Here is a 21,097-nt window from a genome sequence, read left to right as displayed (position 1 = left end):
GGGTTAAACGCCTCAAACAGCTGATTTCGACGAGCAAAGTTCAGTGTTTTCAGATTCAGGTTTTCTGATTGCCGATTAATTGCCGTTAAGGAAACCCGTAACGGGCTGATTTCACAATGCTTCTTCGTCCGTGTGGAAGACTTATCTTTACCAGGTTTTGCAGCAGCATGAAGGTACTGTGTGCACTTCCAAATCGTAAAAAAAATTGTTTAATTGCTTGTTTGTAGGTGAAAGTGCCAGTAAAACAAGGCGTTTTGGTGGGCCGGCAGAAGAAGCTGGTCAATGGATTGGAGTACAACAGTTTTCTGGGTGTTCCCTACGCGGAACCACCAGTGGGAGAGCTTCGCTTCCGCGTAAGTTTATGATAATCTTCGAGATGCACATGTAACTAATTTCGTACCTGGAATGCCAGAGCCCGCGGCCATTGGAGCGCTTTCAAGAGCAGGAGCTGGACTGCTGCAAGGAGGGCAACGTGTCTTACCAGCGAGATCCGTTTACTTTGGAGGTGGCCGGCTCCGAGAACTGCCTCTTCCTTAATGTATATGCACCTAAAGTCAAAAGTACGGGGACTCCTTTACCCGTCATGGTCTGGATTCATGGTGGAGGCTTCTTCTTCGGCAACGGCAACAGTGACTAGTGAATTTTCCAGAGCTGTATATTTTCACATTTCCATAACTAATGGCACTTACCCCCTTGCAGCCACTTTCCCGCCAAGCTCATGGAGCAGGATGTCATTGTTGTCACCCTGAATTACCGACTTGGAGCGTTTGGTTTCCTTAGCCTGCCTGAGGAGGGAATACACGGCAACATGGGACTTAAGGATCAACGTCTGGCCCTCGAATGGGTGCAGGAGAACATATCCAGCTTCAATGGCGATCCAAATAACGTAACCCTCTTCGGTGAGAGTGCGGGTGGTTCTTCCGTACATCTGCACACTTTTGCCCGGCATGCCAACCGACTATTCCACAAGGCTATCATGCAGAGTGGAACAGCCAACCTGGAGTGGGTTTTCCAGAACGAGGCACCTGCCAAGACCCGACGTCTAGCCGAAATTCTGGGTGGTGGTGATTTTGGCGGCGACACCAAAGCACTTTTGACCTTCCTGCAGTCAGAGAAGGCAACACCCACTGCCATTGTGGCTAACACATTGAAGGTCTTAAGTCCCGATGAACGACGACGTCACCTGCCCTTTGCCTTCAAGCCAGTAGTGGAGGACAGCAGCAGTCCGGATAGCTTTCTTGAGCAGGACATCATGGAGCTGATGCACAAAAAGGACTGCCTCGGCAGCATGCCAGTGATCATGGGTTACAACTCCGCCGAGGGCTTGGCCATGGTGGTGAAGGCGAAGCAAAAACTGGAGGCCTACGAAGATGACTTGGCCAGGTTAGTTCCCCGCAATCTGGTGCTAGATCCACAGGCTCCAGAGGCGCAGGAAGCTGCTTCCGACATACGAGCCTTCTTCTTCAACGGGCAAGCGCTGTCCAAAGAGAACATGGATAACCTTGTGGACCTGTTCTCCGACTATCACTTCATCATGGATCTGCAGCGCGCAGTGGAGATTCACGCTAGCTGCCAAACGCAGTCTCCTCTGTACTTCTATCGCTTGGACTATGTGGGCGGTCGTAATCTGTACAAGAAGATCTTTCAGAACGAAGACCTGCGTGGAGTGGCTCATGCCGATGATATTTGCTACTTGTTCCAGATGGCGGGTGACGAGAGCGAGATGAATAAGGATGACTTGATGGTCACGGAACGGCTATGTGAAATGTGGGCGAACTTCGCGCGCGATGGAAAACCTTCGCGCATTTGGAAGCCAGTCAAGAAGCCAAAGGATGGCGAGCCCATCAAGCTGGACTGCCTTTTAATCGATCGGGAGCTGAAGATGTGCAGCAATCCGGATGGCGAGAGAAGGGACTTTTGGAGGAGCATGTACCGGAGATACAGGAGCGAAAGCTTCGAAGCTGTGAGAGCTAAACTTTAACTCATTATTACTAAGATAAACTAAATAAAGCAATACTTCCTCGGTTTTCCCCAGAACTTTAATTTGAAAACATACTTTTTCAAAATAATTTGGTATATTTTGTATGTAAATAGTTTTCAGACCAGTACGGTATATTATATCATAATGTTAGTATATTTCCGCAGACCAGCGGCGGTCACACCACACTAAATGCAATAAACAAATTTCTAACATATTTTGCAACAAATGCAAAAACTGAGAATCTAGCTGGATACGGTCGCGTGGGAACAGCAAGGATACGCGCAGGACGTGTGGACGCGGGACAAGTCAGGTGCCAACATGTTGGTCAAGTGCGGCATCGGATTCGGGTCACTCTGGCCACTGGCCATGATGGTGGCCTTTTCCACTGCCTACAAAAACGGTGAGTGCGTGCATCCTCCTGTTAAGCGCATGCTTATAACCGTTGTTCCATTGCCCAGTTCGTCTTCAGGACAACATGTGCTCGGACAAACTGTTCTACACGCTGGCCAAGCCGTTCCGTGGCGACCCGACTGTGCGGCTGGAGTTCGAGGACACCTCCGGTGCGATCGTGACGCAGATGTGGAATTTGACACTGCCCCACGGTCATACGGCCAACAAGATTAAGTACGATTGCCAGTTTAGGGTCGTGACCAGCGAGCGACCGCGACGCGGCATTTACACCATCATTACGCGGCTTAAGTTTCGGCGCGACCCCGTTTCCAAGGAGTGCATCGACTACATTCAGTTCACCAGCGGCAATCGCTCGCCCAGCGAACGCATTTGCACCGACATCTCCATTGATGGCCCGGCCGGACGTCTGATCTTCGATCAGCGTGACCGCGACGTCAACGTGCACATCTTTATCGATCGATCGCGTCATATACTGGGTGATCCCCTGGAGCTGCGCATGGTGCTTACGGCACACTCGGAGTGCCAGTTTAATGGTGACTTCCTTTGCGAGCCTAACGACCAGTACTCGTGCATTTCGCGTCACTTTGTGCGGGACAATATCACCAACTGCCTGTATCCGTGCCGCGACGAGGGCACCTGTTTTCATGACGCCATTGTGCCGGAGATCGATACGGCCAATGTGGCTATATCGGCGCTGACCTCGCTCATCTTTACCATGGTGGGCGTGGGCTTCTGTGTGTGGATCTGCTGGAAGTATTGGAACTGCATAACGGTGCAGCAGCGGGCGCACGAAGCCTCCGCTGCCCGCTTCCATCAGCGTCGAGTCAGAGTGAGTATAGCGTACTTCAAGGATAAGTCTCCATGCACAACTAATGCCCAACCACATTTCCAGTCGGATGTGCCCACCATTGAGCTGCCACCGTCGGTGCACTACGATGATAGCGTCTTGCACGAGAACGATACCCAGCAGCAACAGCAACCCGCCACGCCAAAGGATCTACCGCCCAGCTATGAGTCCCTGTTCCCGGAAAGATAAAGATCAGTGACGGGTGTCGCTCCGCTTTGTGCCAGATCAGCAAGTACTTGGTATCGCACACTTGTTGTATTAGTCCTATTAGGTAATTGAATCTCTATCTGAACCGTTCAGCAATCCATGTAAATATGTTAGGACTGATTTTATGTTTTGAGATTAGCATTAGCGATCAAACATCTTTCTCGATGTGTTCACTTTGAACCAAATTCCAGAAAACACTCCCCGAGAATTTCCACAGTTTTACTGTTGTACATATGTATAAGTTTTATATTAGTCCACTCTCCGTATTATTTGAGTAACTGTATTGTAATTGTTAAAAGCGCCCTTTTGGCGAATGCAAATTGTTTACTCACTGATGAAATCTCACTGGTATTACCGTACTCAATGAAATTATATCAATTATTTACCTAAGCATCAATTATTTATAAGCAAAAGCAAAAGCGAAAGCCACACAGTACTAGTCTCTGTATTAGCTAGCGTAAATATTCCAAGGGCCAGCCAGGACTGGGCCGAGCATTCCACATAGTTGTACCTGTTTCTGTACTGCATAGATATGTATATGTTATGTATTTGTACGCATAGAATACCACGCGCTTGTAGATGTCTTTGTTGTGTGCTGGCCGAAAGTGTCAATTGTTCAATTTCGAGTATAAGATGTAGGCGCACACGCTCACAAGATAATGAACGAACTACAGTATTTACTCCACACATGTAACTGAAAGTTCGGGCTAGTGGTCAGTAGGTCTTAAGCCAATTAACTCATATGTATACACACGCAACTCACTCAAATACGTATATTAACTGATAAATAAACCAACTAAATCTCAGCAGAGCGTGGCGAAAGTGCGGCTGGGAATTACCCCACTCTTCGCTGAGCATTCCCAGTTGCAGGGTGGCGGTTTCATCACATGGTGACACACATCGTGAATCAGCACGTGCCTTATCCAATAACCTGTCGAACCGGCAAACCGATCTCCCGCACCACCAACTCATCTGCCCAGCAATCGGCGTTTGGTCACGACTAGAGGAACTGCGTTACTGCCACTGCGTCATATCGTGGGTTAATCAATGCTGGTCCGCTCACTGCTCTGAATTAGATTTGCCTTTGTTACCAACCATGTATGTATGTACATCATTATGGATGGATCGCGTTGGATGCGGCACGTGCTGGGGTCGCCTGGTCGTTGACTCGTCACAATTGACCAAACTGGTTATTGCCATCGTAGCTGCGAGACAATTTGCTGACCAATCTGTGCCCCCGTTCAATGTCGGCCCACAATTGTCCAATTGACTTGGAGTCGCAGTATGCCATTCAATTAGCGAATGTGCAGCCCTCTTGGCAACCGGTAGCTGCTCCACGGATACATCTCTATATATAACGCCCAGGTGCCAATTATAACACGCACACAAAAGAGCCGAGCAGCTCGATCGATCGACCCCTCGATCTATTCATCAAGTTCAGGGTCGAACTCAAATCACTCCGTCGCTCATAGATTGGCCTTAATTCGTGTCAAGCACCCTGATAAGGAGTTTGACCGCTCCACCATCCATCCATCACCCGAATCGCGGACCCCTGGGGGATCCTAGAAATTTCACTCCATCTTCTTCTGACGCCTCCACTTGGTCGGATCGCGAAATTCACATAGCGTATTAGCACCTCGCTGAGGGGCGTGTAGGTGTGAGTTCACGCCCAAAAATAACCCTAAGCAGAGCGGAGCAGAGAGTTCCTTGGGCCACTTTCGCAGTTCTTGAGCTTTAAAAATAACTAAGGTAACTAAGGATCTGCGAACTGAGGTGCGGCTCATACCTTAACCGATATTCGTGATGTTCTTAAAGGCGAAAAGGCAACATTTGTTAATTTAAGCGCGCATGTAAGACCTACACACAAAGGGCATAAACAACCAACATTAATTATAATTTATTAGCTTTTCTTATCACATATTCCTTATCAGCGACACATTGTCACTTCTTTAACATTGATAATTTTACAGCCCACAATGACATTTTGCATAAACTGCGCAGCAAGAAGATTATTTTCGTATAGCAAGATCAATATTTATTAACTCTTTTATATATTAATTTTAAAATTCAATGGGTTTCTCATTTATTACTCATGCTTTCTATCCGCGTGGTTACTAGCCGAAATAGTAATAAAACCATTAAAAAATTAAACTTTGCTTCTTTGCATAAAGGAGATTTGTATGAAAACATCCTAGTCGGAGAACCCGAACGGAACCACGTTCTAATCATTCATGGGCTTGGCGGTGGCAACGGAGCTAGCACCTCCGCCTCCAGAACGCATTGTTTGATGTTTTGGCCAGCAATTATATACGTTGCTCTAACCAGTTCCGCCAATCGCTGGAATCACTACTACACTTTCTCGCCCGGCGGAGAGCGCGTGACTCATACGCACGGGGGGCCACACAAAGACGCTGGCAGCGATGGAATCAACAGCAGCAAGAGCAGCTCCGGCTAAAAGCTGTCGGCATGGCGAGCGACGCGCTCAGTCTGCGACACACAGTTGAAGCTGAAAGATCGATTCGATACGGCGGTCAGTCCGCATCCGCATCCAAGTCAAGTCCAAGTCCAAGTCAAGTCCAAGCCCGCCGCCGTTCCCAATTGCCCGGTGCAGTTCTCAGTGAAGTGAACGATTTATGGAAATTCATTGATTGCAATTCAAGCCGACAAGTGTGTGAACCAAAAACAAACAACATTCCGAGTTACCTGAGCAGCAGTAGCAACAGCCGGATCCATACAATGTGGCCCATTATGATAGGTGAGTCTGGGACAGGCCTTCTCTGGATACTATACCTATGTATATATCTATGTATTAGCATATGCTAATTATGCGAACGTGAACTTCCACAAACTCTAGCTGATTGCAAGTACCTACACATACCGATAATGCTCAATAGCAGGGAATGTTTGTGTGGGAAAGGTATTCCTTATAGTACGGCCAATTATCCCATGGAACTAGTCGTTCTAAGCTATAGTATGCTTAAAATAAAAAAAAAACAGGAAATATCACTACTGATTGCTTAATTCATTCTTGGCGTAACTGGTGACGGTTTGCCTGGCATTAAAGCCTCATAAATATTATTAAACGGTCGATTATGATTAATGGATTGCCCCTCCAAACAAACACAATCGAGACTTGATTGAGCAGCTGCTTATTAGTTTCAGTACAAAGATATAGTTTCCGAAGAGCAACTGAGCTTCTACAAGCCATAAAACAATTTTCTTTATAGCTATTAAGCTAGTATTATCACACGCAATTACCATTATAGCCTGTGTGTTTGAGGAACTTCTGGCGTCAAGACCATATCATCTTGGGCCTCCATCCAGACGTCGTAAACCAGTTAACGATGTCTTTACGATCCCCTCATCTGCTAAGCCCGTTAGATAAGATATGATAGCCGGCATTAGCCGACATGTGATCGCCCCATAAATATCATCCAAGCGAATCAAAGTAAAAGCCCCTCGTTCCGTTGACATTTCACTAAAGTGGGGGGAGGAGCCTGCGGTTACTAGACCTGCAATTTTCCCGCAAGTTATGAAAACCGGTTAAGCCAAAGTCACTGGCAAGCCCCAAATGCTAATGATAAACGGCGTTATTATGGTGGGGCGATGTACTCTACTCCCAACTAAGCCACCCAACTCGGGCATAATGGCAACCACTCACGGAAATTCCCGAAATTCGATTTCTTGAGCGGAGAGCGGGTTCAAGGTGCTTGTATACATTAGCCGAGCGAGCACATGGCATGCGGGCCAAACAATACCAATGTGGATACCATATACCGTATCCCATGTCCAATGGTCCGTTTGCACAGGTGCCACCGCAGCAGTGAAGTGGAATTGCTGACGTTGACTCCAGCACGTTTTCCCATTAGTGGCTAATTAGAATTTAATTGCTAATATTTTGTTGTGCCCGCTTGTTTTTCCACTTCCACTGGGTTCGTTTTGTTTGGCGTTCCAATGGTGTTTGCATGCGTTCCTTTACCGCCGCCTTATCACCACGAACTCGACACTCTATAAATAAGCGAACCCACCCGATCCACCAGCGCCAATTATCCGCTGTTGACTGGAAACTCTCCCCCAAGAAAAACATTAGCTTTGGCAGTTATTTTTAGCGGCCACATATCAAGTGCTTTAATCTAGTTTGTGGTGCTTGCAGAAGTGGAGCAGGGTTGTCCAGGTCTGCTCCTAATTACCTGGTTACATATTCAGTTAGCTCCGGAGATGCCTTTCGGTCTTATCAGCGTGGAAAATATTTGTTTTCGACTAGCAGAAAGATTCCACATCTGTGTTTTCACACATGACCATTTGGACTAGAATCTAGACTCTAGATGAATCCAAATGTTGTCAGAAAGTTGTCACGACGATTCCATTCAGCTAATTTTTTTCCAGACCGGAGTTTCCAACGACTTTCTCGACCCTAATAAAAGAAGATCAAGTGATTTGAGAGATGAGGTGTTACTGCAATTCATTCACCTACCTATTAAGCAATTACATTTTTTGGCTAGACAACGGGGCGGATGAATAATCTCATAGTCAGTTGCGCAACTTTCCCCTGGACTGACACTACAAAAGTTGCTCATGGAATTGACCAGCTGTCGCTCCCATCGAGACTCGTCACATTTCCAACCTAGGTCAACGATTTCGTACGACCGAAATTTCATCAGCTGGGTGGTGAAATTGATAGCGAAGTGATGGGCGCGCAATCAGGTAATTACACGCAATTGACAGGCGTTGTAAAGATACTTGGTCTCAAAATAAAGATGGTGTGCCGTGTGCGACTCCAGCGATCCATCCCGTTCCAAGAGCGAACGCACCTTCGATGGTGAAATATGGCCGCCGCCAAAGAAGTGCGCAAACTTGGTTGCCAACTCATCGAATGGGCTTTAAATGAGATAGCCATGTTTTATTGGCGGCAGCTTAACGGGCTTTTATGGTGTTTGTGTTTGTGATGGGTGCGTCAAAATATTTTGCAAACCGCAACCAGGAAGATAATGCCCGCGCATTGTGGGCGGACTAACACCTACCCCACTAGCCGCAGTAACTAGAGATCTCCAGCCGTATCAGGGCTGGAGATATACCCAAAAGCCGTCACAGACACCGGGTCGTCATGGAGGGCCTTATCGTCAAGTGGCTTTTGGCCGTAAACCTAGTCGCCCGATTGGCTGAGATTATTAAGCGATCCATTTACGGGGGGGAAACACCCTGCTGGCACTGGTTATATTTAGATTCCTTATCAGTCGCCGATGAAGATGTTTGACTTGATCACTCCCACATGGAGGAAGATCCGTTCGTTCGCACGGCGCAGAGTGGCGATGATAAGCTATCAGTGAGCTCACCGCTCTGTCTTATTTCCTGATACCATAATATCGCTAATACAGCTCGTCCGCTTCGCTCCGTTCCCCTCCCTGCCGCCCTCTTTCCGATTCAATTCGATTCGATTCGTTTCGGTGCGGTTTGGTTTGGTTCGGCGTGGCCGTTTTGTTTCCTTTCAGTTATCATCGCCAGCTCGTGCTGCGTAGACGGCCAGTCGTATCTCTTCAGCCTGGAGAACGTTCTCAACGAGTCCGCCCGCCCACTGCCCTACAACCTGACGAACGCCAACGGAACCACCGAGGTGGAATTGTTGCCCGACACCATCTCGAACAACACGCGTATTATTGTCTACAAGAACAGTGAGTATCTGAAGGATGCAATACTAAATGCAGCTAGAAAAAGATACTTTGAGTAAATGGTTCTATTCAGAAACTAATATTTTGATTCTTGAAGTAATGAATTTACAATGATTTCTATTTCACTTCAACTGTCAAAAAAAACTCATCCACTTATTTTTAGAGTCTTATCAATGTTAAAGAATAAATTAAAGTGATTTATATCGATAAGGTTTGCTACAAAACGTCACTGATTACTTTGATAGTAAACTTGAGTACAAAGTAAACGTAAAGGATTGAGCAACCCATTTCAACTGCCATAAACATTTGTAACCCTCGTAACACTCGCCCACCGGTAATATCTTAATTTCAGTGGACCCTTGAAACCGGCAATCAACAACAATTCCCGGCTAATTACTATATACCCGCCACTGGGGTTAGCCCCTATCAATGGGCCATTTAAGCCATTAGCGTAGTTCGATGACGCGACAGTATTGCGAATCGAGCAGTTTCGTCATAAAGTTTATAGTACAGACCCACAATTCGTGACTAGAAGCACAACACCACCAACTGATAACTTGATGTCCGCCAGTAAACTTTGCTGCTGGGATGAAATTCTAGCCATTCTAGTTATTTCCATGTAGAGTCAGAGTCTGGGCCTTAGGTTCCAATTAGAGTGGGAGGATTTGTCTATGTTTTGCCTGCAATATGAACGCTATACTAGTCACGATCACAACTAATTAATACCTAACACTTTCAGCTGTCGTCGAGTCGCCCAACGATCTGTCCCAGACGGCGATGGATGTGATCACTATTGTGTGGTATGTGGCCACGTTCCTGGCCCTGGCCGCCTTCTTCATGCTGATGGCCTGTTCGGATCGCAGATGCCGCGACATGAGGCGTCGTCCCGCCGGAGGTCAGTCCACCGAGGGTCTGCGGGCACCACCCACGCCCTCGCCATCCTACAGCGAGTTTGCGCCTCCCAGCTACGATACGGTAATCAAGATGCAGCACGCGGCCAAGACGAGCGTGTTTGTGATACCGTTTAGCAACAAGGCCGGTGAAATGGGTGCTCCACCGTCGGGTACGCCGCCCCCAACATCCAGCCCATTGCCAGCCGCAGTCACCTGCGATGTGATCATCGTCAATGAACTGCAGAAGTCCGCTGACTAACCAACCGATAAGCCGACGGTGGATCCCTGGATCCGGCCTTCCTATTCCGACTCTGTGATATTTGCTGTTTATGGCAAAGGGCCAAGTATTAGATGTCGTAAGATCCCCACAAAAAGACTGATAATGAAAGATATCTGTGTGCGCATATGCATTCAAATGCCAGTTCAACTGAAAGTAGATGATTAAGTAATTAAGTCTAATAAATCATAGCCATATCGTAAATGATTCATCCAACAGAATGTGTGCTCCATGTTTTCCAAGAACTCGGCTTTCCAGTTAATCAGGGGCTTATTGGGGAATATTCAAAGTTGGTGGTTATCTGGCAACTTGCTTGGCAAAAGCTTTCGAGCAAACGGATTCCGAAGACCAAAACCGTTTAGTTTCGCTCGGCTAAAAGCTTTCGGGCGAAACGAATTCAAAACTGATTACGTTCGGGGAACTTTCCCGTTCTGATGGTGACTTACACTTGATGCGAACGGATTGGGATTGACAAGGCCTGAAACTGAAGCCTTCATTCAGTACCAGGTGATCTGGAGTTGAAGTGCCCGCCGTGCGTTTATCCAAGATAAAATACACTGTTTGTTTGAACACTGCGCTGGCCAAATAATGGAGCAAGTTAAGCAAACATAAATAAGGCACTTCCCTCTCCCATTGCCATTTGGGTGCTCAGGGTCAGGCGTTCGGTTCCATTCATTGATCGATTCCAGTGAATTTCAATTTCTTTCCAGCCGCCGTTGTTTAGATCGGGTGAAGGTAACATCTGGCCCAAAACAGACCTGTTGTTGTTTCTGGGGCACAGCCAGCACACCGCGTATGCGTAATATTTCGATTCTTCGGCGTTTGTTTACTTTCCACACACATAATTCACACAAATTGTTTTCGAAAATTACACAAACACCGCCGACAAGAACTGAGCTCCGCTGGCGGAGCAAGATGATAGCAAGATGTTTGTGCCAAACCAGATCGGATTGCAGTAAAATCACGTTACGCCCCGCTCAATGCGGTTCTTGTACTTGCGCCCGCTCCGCGCCGATGGTCGTTGATTGCCCCGTTGATTGGTGGCCCGAGTTGAGCGCTTGATTGTGGGTCCATTCATTGGGCGATCTCCAGTGCACCGCGAGAAATTTCAGAGCTGTAAATGTAATGTTAAAAAGCATTTACCTATTGCTATACGGTGCTAGTCATAACAGAAGAGCTCTTTATACTAAATACTAAATCATCATTATGCATTCTGTTTCCTATGCATATCACTACTGCTGCATCATTATTACGGTTTTCTTTCAGTGTTGAAACGCGTTTATGGATATGTAAATATTAACCACTGATACACTGTACAAGCTAACAACAACAATAATCATAACAACGCACTCTCATTTTCTCTGCGTGCACTCAAGAGCGTTGCTGATTGATGCGGATGAAGCCGAAGCCGATCGGAGTTGGCCAATTTTCTAAACTCTCTCACGGTCTTCAATTGAACGGCACTTCCTCGACTTCCTCCCGTCGTCCCGCCCTCTCACACTCGACAATCTTTCTCTTTCTCCGCTTCTAGTTGTGCAAAAACGCTCGCTCTTTCTCCCTCTCGCGCTGTTGCTCTCCCACTCTCCGTCGGCAAGTAATTTTTCGTTGAAAAGCCTCTGTGGCGTAATTAGCTGGGATCAGTTGAACGCTAACCGCGCCATCGAGAGGAAGTGGATTACTGCTGCCCAAAGCATAGCGAATCAGATCGAAATTCTAGACGTATCACGCATACGCCCGGTAGTACAGCCGAATACCCAAATAGCCCAATATGTCGCCGAGAAGGAGCTTGCTGTGCTGCCTGCTGGTGAGCAGCATCCTGCTGCTGCACCAGGCTCAGGCCAACATCGAGACAAACGATGTGAATGACCCCAATTACTACAGTAAGTGTGCGATGTGGATCAGGCGGCCATAGCGAACTACCACTTAACCCATTCAAATCGCAGTGCTGCAGGGTGTGCGTGTGTATCCCAATGACCGACAGTGCGTCATGGTCGGAGGACTGTGCGTCGCGGAGTCGGACTGCATCGAACCCACCTCGAACAAGGGATTGTGTCCCACGAGTGCCGGAGAGGGCGTGGAGTGCTGCTACGAACGTGAGTAGATTGCTGGTTCTCTGCTGTGTGTACCATCCTGCTTAAAACCTGCAAAAATCCCAAACAATCCCCAAAATATCCCAAAATATCCTAAAAAACCCCCAAAATATCCGAAAACCCCCATTAGTCCGATCAAACCCAACGCCTGCTTCGCACCGCTAAAAATCTAACCACAATCAAATTGGCATCGTTACCGAATTACCCGAATATCGCCACTAACCCCCGACAACCCGATCCATTCTGTGTGTCCCATTGCCCTCGAAAACGTCAAACGTCATCCCATTGCCGTTGCAGTGCCGGTCAGACCAGCGCCCTGTGCGGAACACCTGGGACAGTGCATGGACCGTTGCCACCAGAGGCTCCTGCGACCCGGTTTGGATTGCAAGAATGGCCAAGTCTGCTGCGTCCTGATTTAGTTATACTTAACCACACCACACACATACCCGTGCAGAGGAACAGCATCGCCAAATCTTAACAAGTTGGGCAAGTCAGAGTGACAATTCGAATACCTAAAGTCTATATTCGAGACTTCTAGAATTTTCGAAAAATTAAATTGAGCGCTGAGCGGATTGAAACTAATTTGGCTGTGTCTTTCCTCTGTACACACACACACACCGTACATAAACATGTATTTATTTAACTATATGTATATTAATTATATTGTACGAATAATTTTGTATGACATCTTAAGAACCCCAAAACTACCCACAATGTGAAATATTTGACTGCTTCCAATAAATGCATTGTAAATATTTTCCAAAACAAATCTCTATTCACTCGAGCGGTCACGTATCTGAGGATTATGTAAGTATGTACATACTGGTATGATCAGCTGACCGCCCCCAGTTCTGAACCGCTTATCATCTGGGAGCTCGGCCGTCACGTGCCCCAAGTACAGTTGGGTGATCGAAGTGCCCCGAATCGGGATCGGGATTGGGAACGAAAACAATAGCCGCATCATCGACAAACTAATTCCAGAGATGATGGGTCAGTGTGAATCACAAAAGTTGAAGACGGCAATTGAAAACAACAGCTTATCGCTCCGCCAACATTCAATGTCAAGTTCAAAACACGAAGATCAGTTCGATCCTTGGACCGCCTGCTATAAATACAGTTTGGAATATTTTCCAAACAGTTCTCAACCGAAATAAACGACCTTGCCACGCATCGCAAAGATATAGCATCCACGTCCATGTGCCGCGCATGCCTTGCTTTTCTGTGCTCCCCGATATCTGTTTGTATCTGTATCTTTCGGTTTGCATGATTTCATTGCTAATGTTTGGACGCTTATTCCACTCGGTTATTTATAGTTGGGCGGTCGGCCGCTCGACGGGGTCACTTAAGTTTAGTTCGATTTGATTTGGCCAGCGCTCTTGAGTTGAATGAATTCGTATGCAGGGCGGCATTGAGGCGCCAACATGTGTCTACCATATATCGATGGTTCGTAGTGGAATGTAAGTGGCAAAAACGTGAATGAAATAAGACTAAATTAGTATAGGTACATTTTATTAGTTGCTTTTTAAAACGAGGCATGATTAATGAACCATTGAAATGGAGTACTGATGGTATAATTGCATATTCCCTGCTCTTGAACAAATCATGGTTGCATGAAATTCCAAACTATTAACTGAAGTTCCAGAAACATCGCTCAGATGTGTAATATAAGAAAGGAAGTAGCGCGAGCTACCTTTCCATATTGTATCTTTGATGGAATTAAGATGGCACATGACTCGGACTTTTTCCAGCCTGGAAACCTATCCTGACCTTGACTGAGTGCATTGCATCACTCTCGCTGCATCGAATTCATTGTCATGGCACTTAACCCGCCAATGCCAGTGACAGTGAAACCATCGGCCTTGTCCGGACACTATTCGCGATCTATATCAGCATATGGAGCGGAATCAAGGCGTGTGCATTCCGGCCGGACTATGTGTACTATGTGCGATGCCATATACTCTCGCACACATTCATGGGCGGCACAATTGAGTAAATCAGCGCATATCAAAGCGACGTACTGCGTCTTAGATTGCATAAGTTGTGCAGTAGGTCTGAGAAATCGCTGCCGATTGAACCTGAACCCGAACTCGAACCCAATTCCAATCCATAAACCCAATCCCAATCCGAGTCCGAATCCAAAAAACCCAAGCCGATGCGATCCGATCGCTGCCGAGTCGAGTTTGGCGTAATATTTTGTAGGTACTTTGGTTTTGTTTTTTTCATGTGCGGCTTATCAGGGCGGCTCATCATCACCGGGCGGCACGGCATATTATAAATTATTTATGTGTTTTTTTTTTTTTTTAGCTTTTTTTCACTCTTTGCATTTGTTTACGTTTTCGATTTCATTTTTGCGAGCTAATCCCGATTTATTTTCTTTTATTTGTGTCGCATTTGCGACACAGAGAAACTAATAAAACTTGGTGTGCGGCATTTTAGGGGGCGTTGGGGCGTCGGGGGATTACGGACTGTGGAGTGGGGGGGGGGGGGGGGGGGATAAGGCTCAGATTCAGATACGCTCATATTTCGTGTCATAGTTCGCACTCATTTTGCACTTGACATAAAACTGCGTTGGCGTTTGCGTCTCATATCCTGCGGCCAGTGCAACGCAATTTGCATCTCCATGCCACTCCGCCGCGCTCCGCTCCTTCGTCCTTTGCCTTTTTATATTTTGCACTTTTTTAATTTTTATTTTCACATGTGGCTGGTAGTGTGGAGAGTATAAAAGAAAATGATTTTGTGGCATAAATTAACGCCAAGAGGCACACGGAACACTATTAAAAAATACGGATCCGCCAGAGCACACACATGCCGGCCTGACTGGTTGGCTGGCTGGCTGGTTGGCTGGTTGGTTGGCTGGATGTATCCTGGATCCTGGGTCTGGCCAAAAGGATATGGCAAGTCAATGGCTTATGGAAAATCCAGGATATGCACTTCACGGCCGCGTGCACTTCGTGTTGTCGTGGTGGAGGGGTTCGGAGGAGCTCCTCATGCAATTAATCCTTTTTCCCCTGGCTCGCAGCTCATCCTTTGCCGGCAAAATGACTTTTTAAGTTAATTTCTTATGCGCTGAGAATCTTTCCTTCATCGCAATAAAATGTATGAGGGTTGAACATTCAGCTGAAGCTCTCGCGTCCAAATAATCCATCATTTAATATAACTGAAATAATGGCCATTCCATTGTGATGGAAGCTGCTTTGAGAGCAGCTGTTGGCCATAAATTGCAATTATTTTGTTAGCTCATTTTTTTTTGGCACGTATTTAAACTCGTTTTTGGCCAGGATCAACAGGTTAAGCTCTGCGTTGTTTGCTGCCAAATATTTGGGTTAGGTAAACCCGGTTTTATGGTCCGCACAATGTCAACACGACATCACATTTTCCTTAACCACACACAAACAGTATGTGTCAAAAGTAGAACATTAATTGCAAGGAAGTGCATAAAAATAACTTCAGAAGTAATGAAAATACCTAATCTGGTAAGTAATATAAGTAATGGTTATGTAAATGTGAATTAAGAGGAAACTGCCACCCTATTATCTTATATTTACTATTGATACTAGCTCATAGTTAAATAGTTTTAAGTGTGCTTAGTCGTGGGACTTAACTTTTAAGTGGCACTTTATGACAGTGCTCCATTGTGGTCCCTCGACCATCCTACGAATTTGAAATTTTGATGCAAATTGATGTGCAAATGGCATAAAATGAAATTACTCAAAATCCTTTGACAAATACAAGGCAGTTGGGGGGTGGGTAACCACCCCATAGCCCCTGCCACCTGAACAACAAGCCCCCTTTGTGGATAATACCATTAAAAGCGAGTAAATGAAAGTGAAATTGGAAATGTTTCCATAAGCCAGAGAGGCAAGGATTTTTCCGGAGATGTTGCTTCACCTTTTGATGTGTGCAAGATATACAAATGCCATATTCATGCGTACATGGGTAGATTGCTGATGGATTGAAGGGGTTATATGTGTATTAACCCCGTTGAAATTCCCGCACAATTAGCTACAATTTTTTATTTTTTTTTTTTGGATGTGTTGCAGCCACAGCGAAGTGCTGGGCCCCCGGGGCGGAATCTTCATTTTTTGTAACGGGATTAGCCGCAATTTCTTTAATTAAAATTTCCATCACTCGCGTGGCCCGGGCGGAGTTTCTAAGCTGGCATGGGGAGAAAGGATTGTAAATTACGCTGTCAGCCAGTCAGTCAGTCACTCAGTCTGTCAACAACAATTAAAACGGGAAGCAACAGCAACAAATTAAAAATTCATCTTCCGCAGGATTCCCAGGAACTCATCCATGTCTTACATCTTTTCCCATTCGCATCCCATCCCGGGGGTTACTTAATGTGGTCCTTTTTTTTTAATTTGATTGGCACGGCGTTTCCGGTTTTTCTTTGCTCACCACCTCGCTCCTTGATTAGCTCACTGAATGTGGGTGGCAACGGGTGGGTTTCCTTCTTTTTTTTTCGGTTATTTGCTCTATTCGGTCTGATTTGGCTTGAGCACCCTTTCTTGCCTCCTTTCTAATTGAAACCTAATTTTCTGGACTTTTCTCATTATTGGCGAAATAAAAAGGAAAATGCCGCAGGTGGGCGAAGTTTTCCTTTGCTTTGCCCAAAAATGATCCCCTTCTTGGCTTTATGGCATATCATATCATCATGGCTGAACTGACTTCTTTTCAAACATTGCCAGCTCCGCCTGGCTCAACTTTTTGACTTTTGTTGTGTGCAAATAATTTGCAGCTCGTTCGCTGGCGTCATTAACAATGTACGAGGGGGGAGGGGGGTGGGGGAAATGGCAGAAAGTTTTATCTAATTAATGAAACTTCAACGCAACGTCAGTAGTCAGAGTACCGAATGCCTGGAAATCCGCCTTGATGTCGTATTGTTGACAGTGACGACAGTGCTGCGCGGGATGACTGGGCGGGGCAACGTGGCGTATGATTGCTTTTGTGTAAACAACCGACGCGTAGCCATACGTACATGTATACATACATATATATAGATGTATATCTATGTCGCATTTTCGCTTTTCGCCCAGCTCCTTTTTCATTTTTTGTGCGCCTCCTTATCCGTCAAAAGTTTTTTAATTAGCAACAAAAAGTAAAGGGTTAAATATCGCGTCGAAAAGTTTCGGCAAGCTAACAATTAAGTTTCGGCAATGCCGCTGACACGCCCCCCTTCCGCACACCACGCCCCAAAAAAGGGGCGGAGGCGCGAGTGCAGATAATAAGTATTAAGCAACACTTACTCGCAATTAAGTTTTGCTCCTGCCAGCGCCGCGTCCTTCTTTGTTGACTTTTTTCCGGGCTGTAATTACGCGTAATCGCAAAATTAATTCCTGCACATGACTGCACCGCTCGTCGGACAGGACAAGATGGCAGGGGCGTGGGGCATCCTTTCCCAGTTTTCACCCTCTCCCCCTCTCCCACCCCATCTACTTCTCCTTTCCGGCTAAACTGAACTATGGGATTGAGGATTCCGCTCTGGCAATAACCCGCAGCCAAGGAAGGAACATGACCACTCTTCATCCTGGAAATGCATTAAACAGACAAATCTGTGTAATATTCATGAGATTTGTTTTACGATCTGCTAACAATGCGTAAATGTACCACTACAATTGCCACAACAACCAGCTCGCAGTTAAGTGGAGCACCTTGCCAGGTTCGTTTTCCTCCACTTCGCGCAGGACGACGACTGCAATAGCCGCTGAGGATTTTTTCGGCTCCCTTGTGCTGCTCCAAATATCCTTTCTCGGGGTAAGTAGTTCTTGGGAAGAAGGTTGTAACACTAACTATTCAATTTATCTGCTAATACCAATTAGCAATTTTAGCTTAAATGTGGCATTTATTGCCTGGAAATATTTGTATTTCATTGTATCTTATCGAGCTGTAACTTTCTTATCGAAATGCGGTCAGGGCCTTAGGGTATTCCATATTCGTTTTGAATTCAACTAAGTTTTTCTTTTCCATTTATTCCTCTCTCCTATTCCGCTTGCCACGACTTCTCCCTCCAATTCTTTCAATTTTTTCTTTGGCCGGGCAATTTTTCACTTTCGCAAGATGGCAGCGCATTTTAATGAGCCACCGGACAAGCGGTCATCCTGGCGGGCCAAGTCCTGCAAAGGAGCAGGAGCTGGAGCAGGAGCAGGAGCAAGAGCAAGAGCCAGTTATCCTGGCTGGCTGGGAAATTTGTGTTGCATTTGCATTTTCATTGGCGCGATATGTTAATGATTTGCTTACTTTTGTGCCATCCGCGGCCATCTTGATAGGGTTCGAAACTGGAAACCGCTGCAAGTGTTTGCCCATCCTGCGGAATTACTTAGGGATTTGTTGTGCGATTGCGATTACAGCGAAGGAGCCGTCCTTCTCCATAATCACCATAATCACCAGAGTCATTTATCATTGTAGCGCATTGTTAAAGCTGTAATTTAAACTCATTTTATTTGGCATTTAGTTCAGTCGAAATCCAATTGAGTTGCGAATTTTCGCCCCTTTGACTTGGATCATAATCTAATTTCTGTATTTTGTTTAACGCTTCGATAAATAATTGTAGAAAATGGCTTTTACATAACTGTGGATAATTTTGCGAAATATAATATCGCAAGTGTATGCAAAAACAGCAAACACGAATGCAGTCGGTTTTTTGTATTTATTTACATTGCACTTTTGTTGGATTTGCATTTGAGTTTGTGTTTGATTAAATAAAGTTTTCGATTTGGCCCGAATTATACGTGACAGAGCCAATGTTAAATGAAGAGAAAAATTGCATTTAAAAGCCAAAAATGACAAAAGTCATTTCGACATTTTAACATTTTCCCAATGAAACCAACTCAATTCGACGTAATGTCTGTTTCTCTGTACCTGCTTGCCTGTGTGTGTGTATGTGTGTGTGTGTGCGTGTGTGGGAAAAACATTAAAATAATTGTTTTAAAATCCTTTTGTCAGAAAGCAAAGTAAATTATAAACACACATGCAGAGCGGAGACAGACGGATGGACGGACGGATAGAGACAGCCTGGGAGACAGGATAACATTTGCACATCACAAGTCATTGGATCAGGACTCCACTGAGCCATTAAAAAGGATATCGTATGTATGTGTGCGAGGACAACTGCAAAAACATGGCAAAAAATGATGGAATTTAAAGAAAATGGCAGGAAAAACTGTATGTTTCCAAAAGGCAAATCAAGTGGTGCGGAAAAAGTGAACTCCAATCAGGACTAAGCGGCGACTTAGAGGCACACAAGGAAAAATATTTGAACAATACAGGATTTCGGCACCGAATGGAGGATATATTCATCTCACAATTAATACCTTATAGAGGAGTTGAAGGACAACATAATTGGGTGAGTCTGTGAGTAAACTACCGCTCTGCCAGGTGTCCAATTGAAATTGATATTTGGTTTCGTATGTGTCGAAGGGATATAGATTCGAATATTTCGGCTATTTTCGATGCTGCCAAAGTGCAGTGCTGCTTTGCAGCAGTTGCAAGCAGAGCGAGGCAACATGTGCAACATGCATTTCCATAAATCGAACCAGCAAAACGTTTCAATTCCCTTTTTATTCATTGAAAGCCCACTTTTTTTGTCAGATGAAATTCTTTTATTTTCTGGGAATATTTACACGAGCGGCATGGCGAGGGGCGGGGCGTGGGCGGTGGCGAGGGCGGGGGCAGTCGTAAGATGAAGTTGCCACCGGAACCGGAGTCAGAGCTCATTTCATCGGACTGGGACTCACCTTTGCCAGATGCTCAATACAATTGTACAATATTTATTTAATGTAAATGAGAAACGGAGCCCAAGCCACATGAGTCCGGGCGGCGGAGCGGAGTGCAGGGCATATCCTTTGCTGCAGCAGGACCTCAGCTAGCAGTCCCCAATGTCGATTGGTTCTGCCTCCTGCTCCTTTCTTCAGCCGCCTCGTCCTCGTCTCCTCTCCTCTGTGTGTGTGTGTGTGTGGCAATGCATTGGAGCAAATTAAAATTGGAAATTAAATGTTTACGAAGCACAAAAATTGTAACGAAAAGTAATTGCTTTTGCAACTTTGCAGAAATTGAGTGGGTTCTGCAAGTAGATTGGGCTCTCTGTACATACGGCATGCCGAACTTAGACCAGCAAATGACAAAGATGGAGCACATCATCCAGTGACTGAAGAGCCATCCGAATAGTCTAAATTTGATTACTTGTTTGACTTGTATACGGAACATGGATGGGTGTAACTAAGACTTCTTATTTGCCGTTCGCCAGGATAAGAGCCTGGGCAGCTGCCAATCCGGTCAGCTCGCCAATGCAACAAGTCATTATCCTGCATTCAGCACACGGAATGCAGAATCCCATGCAGAATCTCATGCAGCTGATGCAATGATATGGGCTTCTTTGGCCATGCTTGCAAGTCTGTTAGCTTGTTTTTGCATTTCTGCCGCAGGATTCATTGTAATGGGCAGGTGCGACTACGGTTTAGAGGTTTCTCTTCCAGTTCCGTTGCTGTTTTCTGTTTTTTTTTTGCTTCTTCTAATTTCCGCTCCGTTGTGTTGCCAACTCCGACTCCATGCTGGCCCAGTTGGAGCTACTGGCTGGTAGATGGTGGTTGTTAGCCGGCCCAATCCAATCCAGGCCAGACATGCAGTTCACGTTCGCATTTCCTTTGCAGAAATAACAAGGAGGCCAACCAAAGTGTATGATGGTGGTCGTGTATGAGTGTGTGTGGGCAAGTCAAGGAGGGCGGGTTAG

General features: G+C 45.8%; 4 protein-coding genes and 1 long non-coding RNA gene across 7 annotated transcripts; 4 read left to right on the top strand and 1 right to left on the bottom strand.

Moving 5' to 3' along the window:
• Window positions 1-34: 34 nt before the first annotated feature.
• Window positions 35-2,043, top strand: LOC6615404 (esterase B1). Its single transcript, XM_002039750.2, has 4 exons — window positions 35-173; window positions 228-353; window positions 413-636; window positions 700-2,043. Exons 1-4 carry the CDS (start codon window positions 117-119, stop codon window positions 1,979-1,981), a joined length of 1,689 nt encoding a protein of 562 aa, XP_002039786.1. The 5' UTR covers window positions 35-116; the 3' UTR covers window positions 1,982-2,043.
• A 96-nt stretch (window positions 2,044-2,139) lies between these two features.
• Window positions 2,140-4,252, top strand: LOC6615403. Its single transcript, XM_002039749.2, has 3 exons — window positions 2,140-2,381; window positions 2,440-3,221; window positions 3,285-4,252. Exons 1-3 carry the CDS (start codon window positions 2,300-2,302, stop codon window positions 3,426-3,428), a joined length of 1,008 nt encoding a protein of 335 aa, XP_002039785.1. The 5' UTR covers window positions 2,140-2,299; the 3' UTR covers window positions 3,429-4,252.
• A 1,367-nt stretch (window positions 4,253-5,619) lies between these two features.
• Window positions 5,620-10,498, top strand: LOC6615402. 2 transcript variants are annotated; one of them, XM_032714600.1, is made up of 3 exons: window positions 5,631-6,201; window positions 8,936-9,115; window positions 9,852-10,498. In XM_032714600.1, the coding sequence occupies exons 1-3, from the start codon at window positions 5,913-5,915 to the stop codon at window positions 10,262-10,264; spliced, it is 882 nt and encodes a 293-aa protein (XP_032570491.1). In that variant the 5' UTR covers window positions 5,631-5,912; the 3' UTR covers window positions 10,265-10,498. The 2 variants fall into 2 exon arrangements, with proteins under 2 accessions (XP_032570493.1, XP_032570491.1); XM_032714602.1 differs by lacking the exon at window positions 8,936-9,115 and having other exon boundaries at window positions 5,620-6,201.
• Window positions 7,546-8,457, bottom strand: LOC116800345. Its single transcript, XR_004361277.1, has 2 exons — window positions 7,921-8,457; window positions 7,546-7,860 (listed from the first exon to the last, which is right to left on the bottom strand). It is a non-coding gene; the product is annotated as an uncharacterized LOC116800345 (long non-coding RNA).
• Window positions 10,499-11,917: 1,419 nt separating the features above from the next.
• On the top strand, window positions 11,918-13,137 carry LOC6615401 (U-scoloptoxin(19)-Tl1a). Of its 2 annotated transcripts, none has more exons than XM_002039747.2 (3): window positions 11,918-12,162; window positions 12,226-12,375; window positions 12,503-12,660. In XM_002039747.2, exons 1-3 carry the CDS (start codon window positions 12,051-12,053, stop codon window positions 12,535-12,537), a joined length of 297 nt encoding a protein of 98 aa, XP_002039783.1. In that variant the 5' UTR covers window positions 11,918-12,050; the 3' UTR covers window positions 12,538-12,660. The 2 variants fall into 2 exon arrangements, with proteins under 2 accessions (XP_002039783.1, XP_032570494.1); XM_032714603.1 differs by lacking the exon at window positions 12,503-12,660 and adding an exon at window positions 12,670-13,137 and having other exon boundaries at window positions 11,921-12,162.
• Window positions 13,138-21,097: the final 7,960 nt, after the last annotated feature.

The sequence above is a fragment of the Drosophila sechellia genome, chromosome 2R (genome assembly GCF_004382195.2).
Source record: "Drosophila sechellia strain sech25 chromosome 2R, ASM438219v1, whole genome shotgun sequence".
Lineage (NCBI taxonomy): Eukaryota > Metazoa > Arthropoda > Insecta > Diptera > Drosophilidae > Drosophila > Drosophila sechellia.
This window is presented reverse-complemented; position numbering and strand designations above follow the sequence as displayed.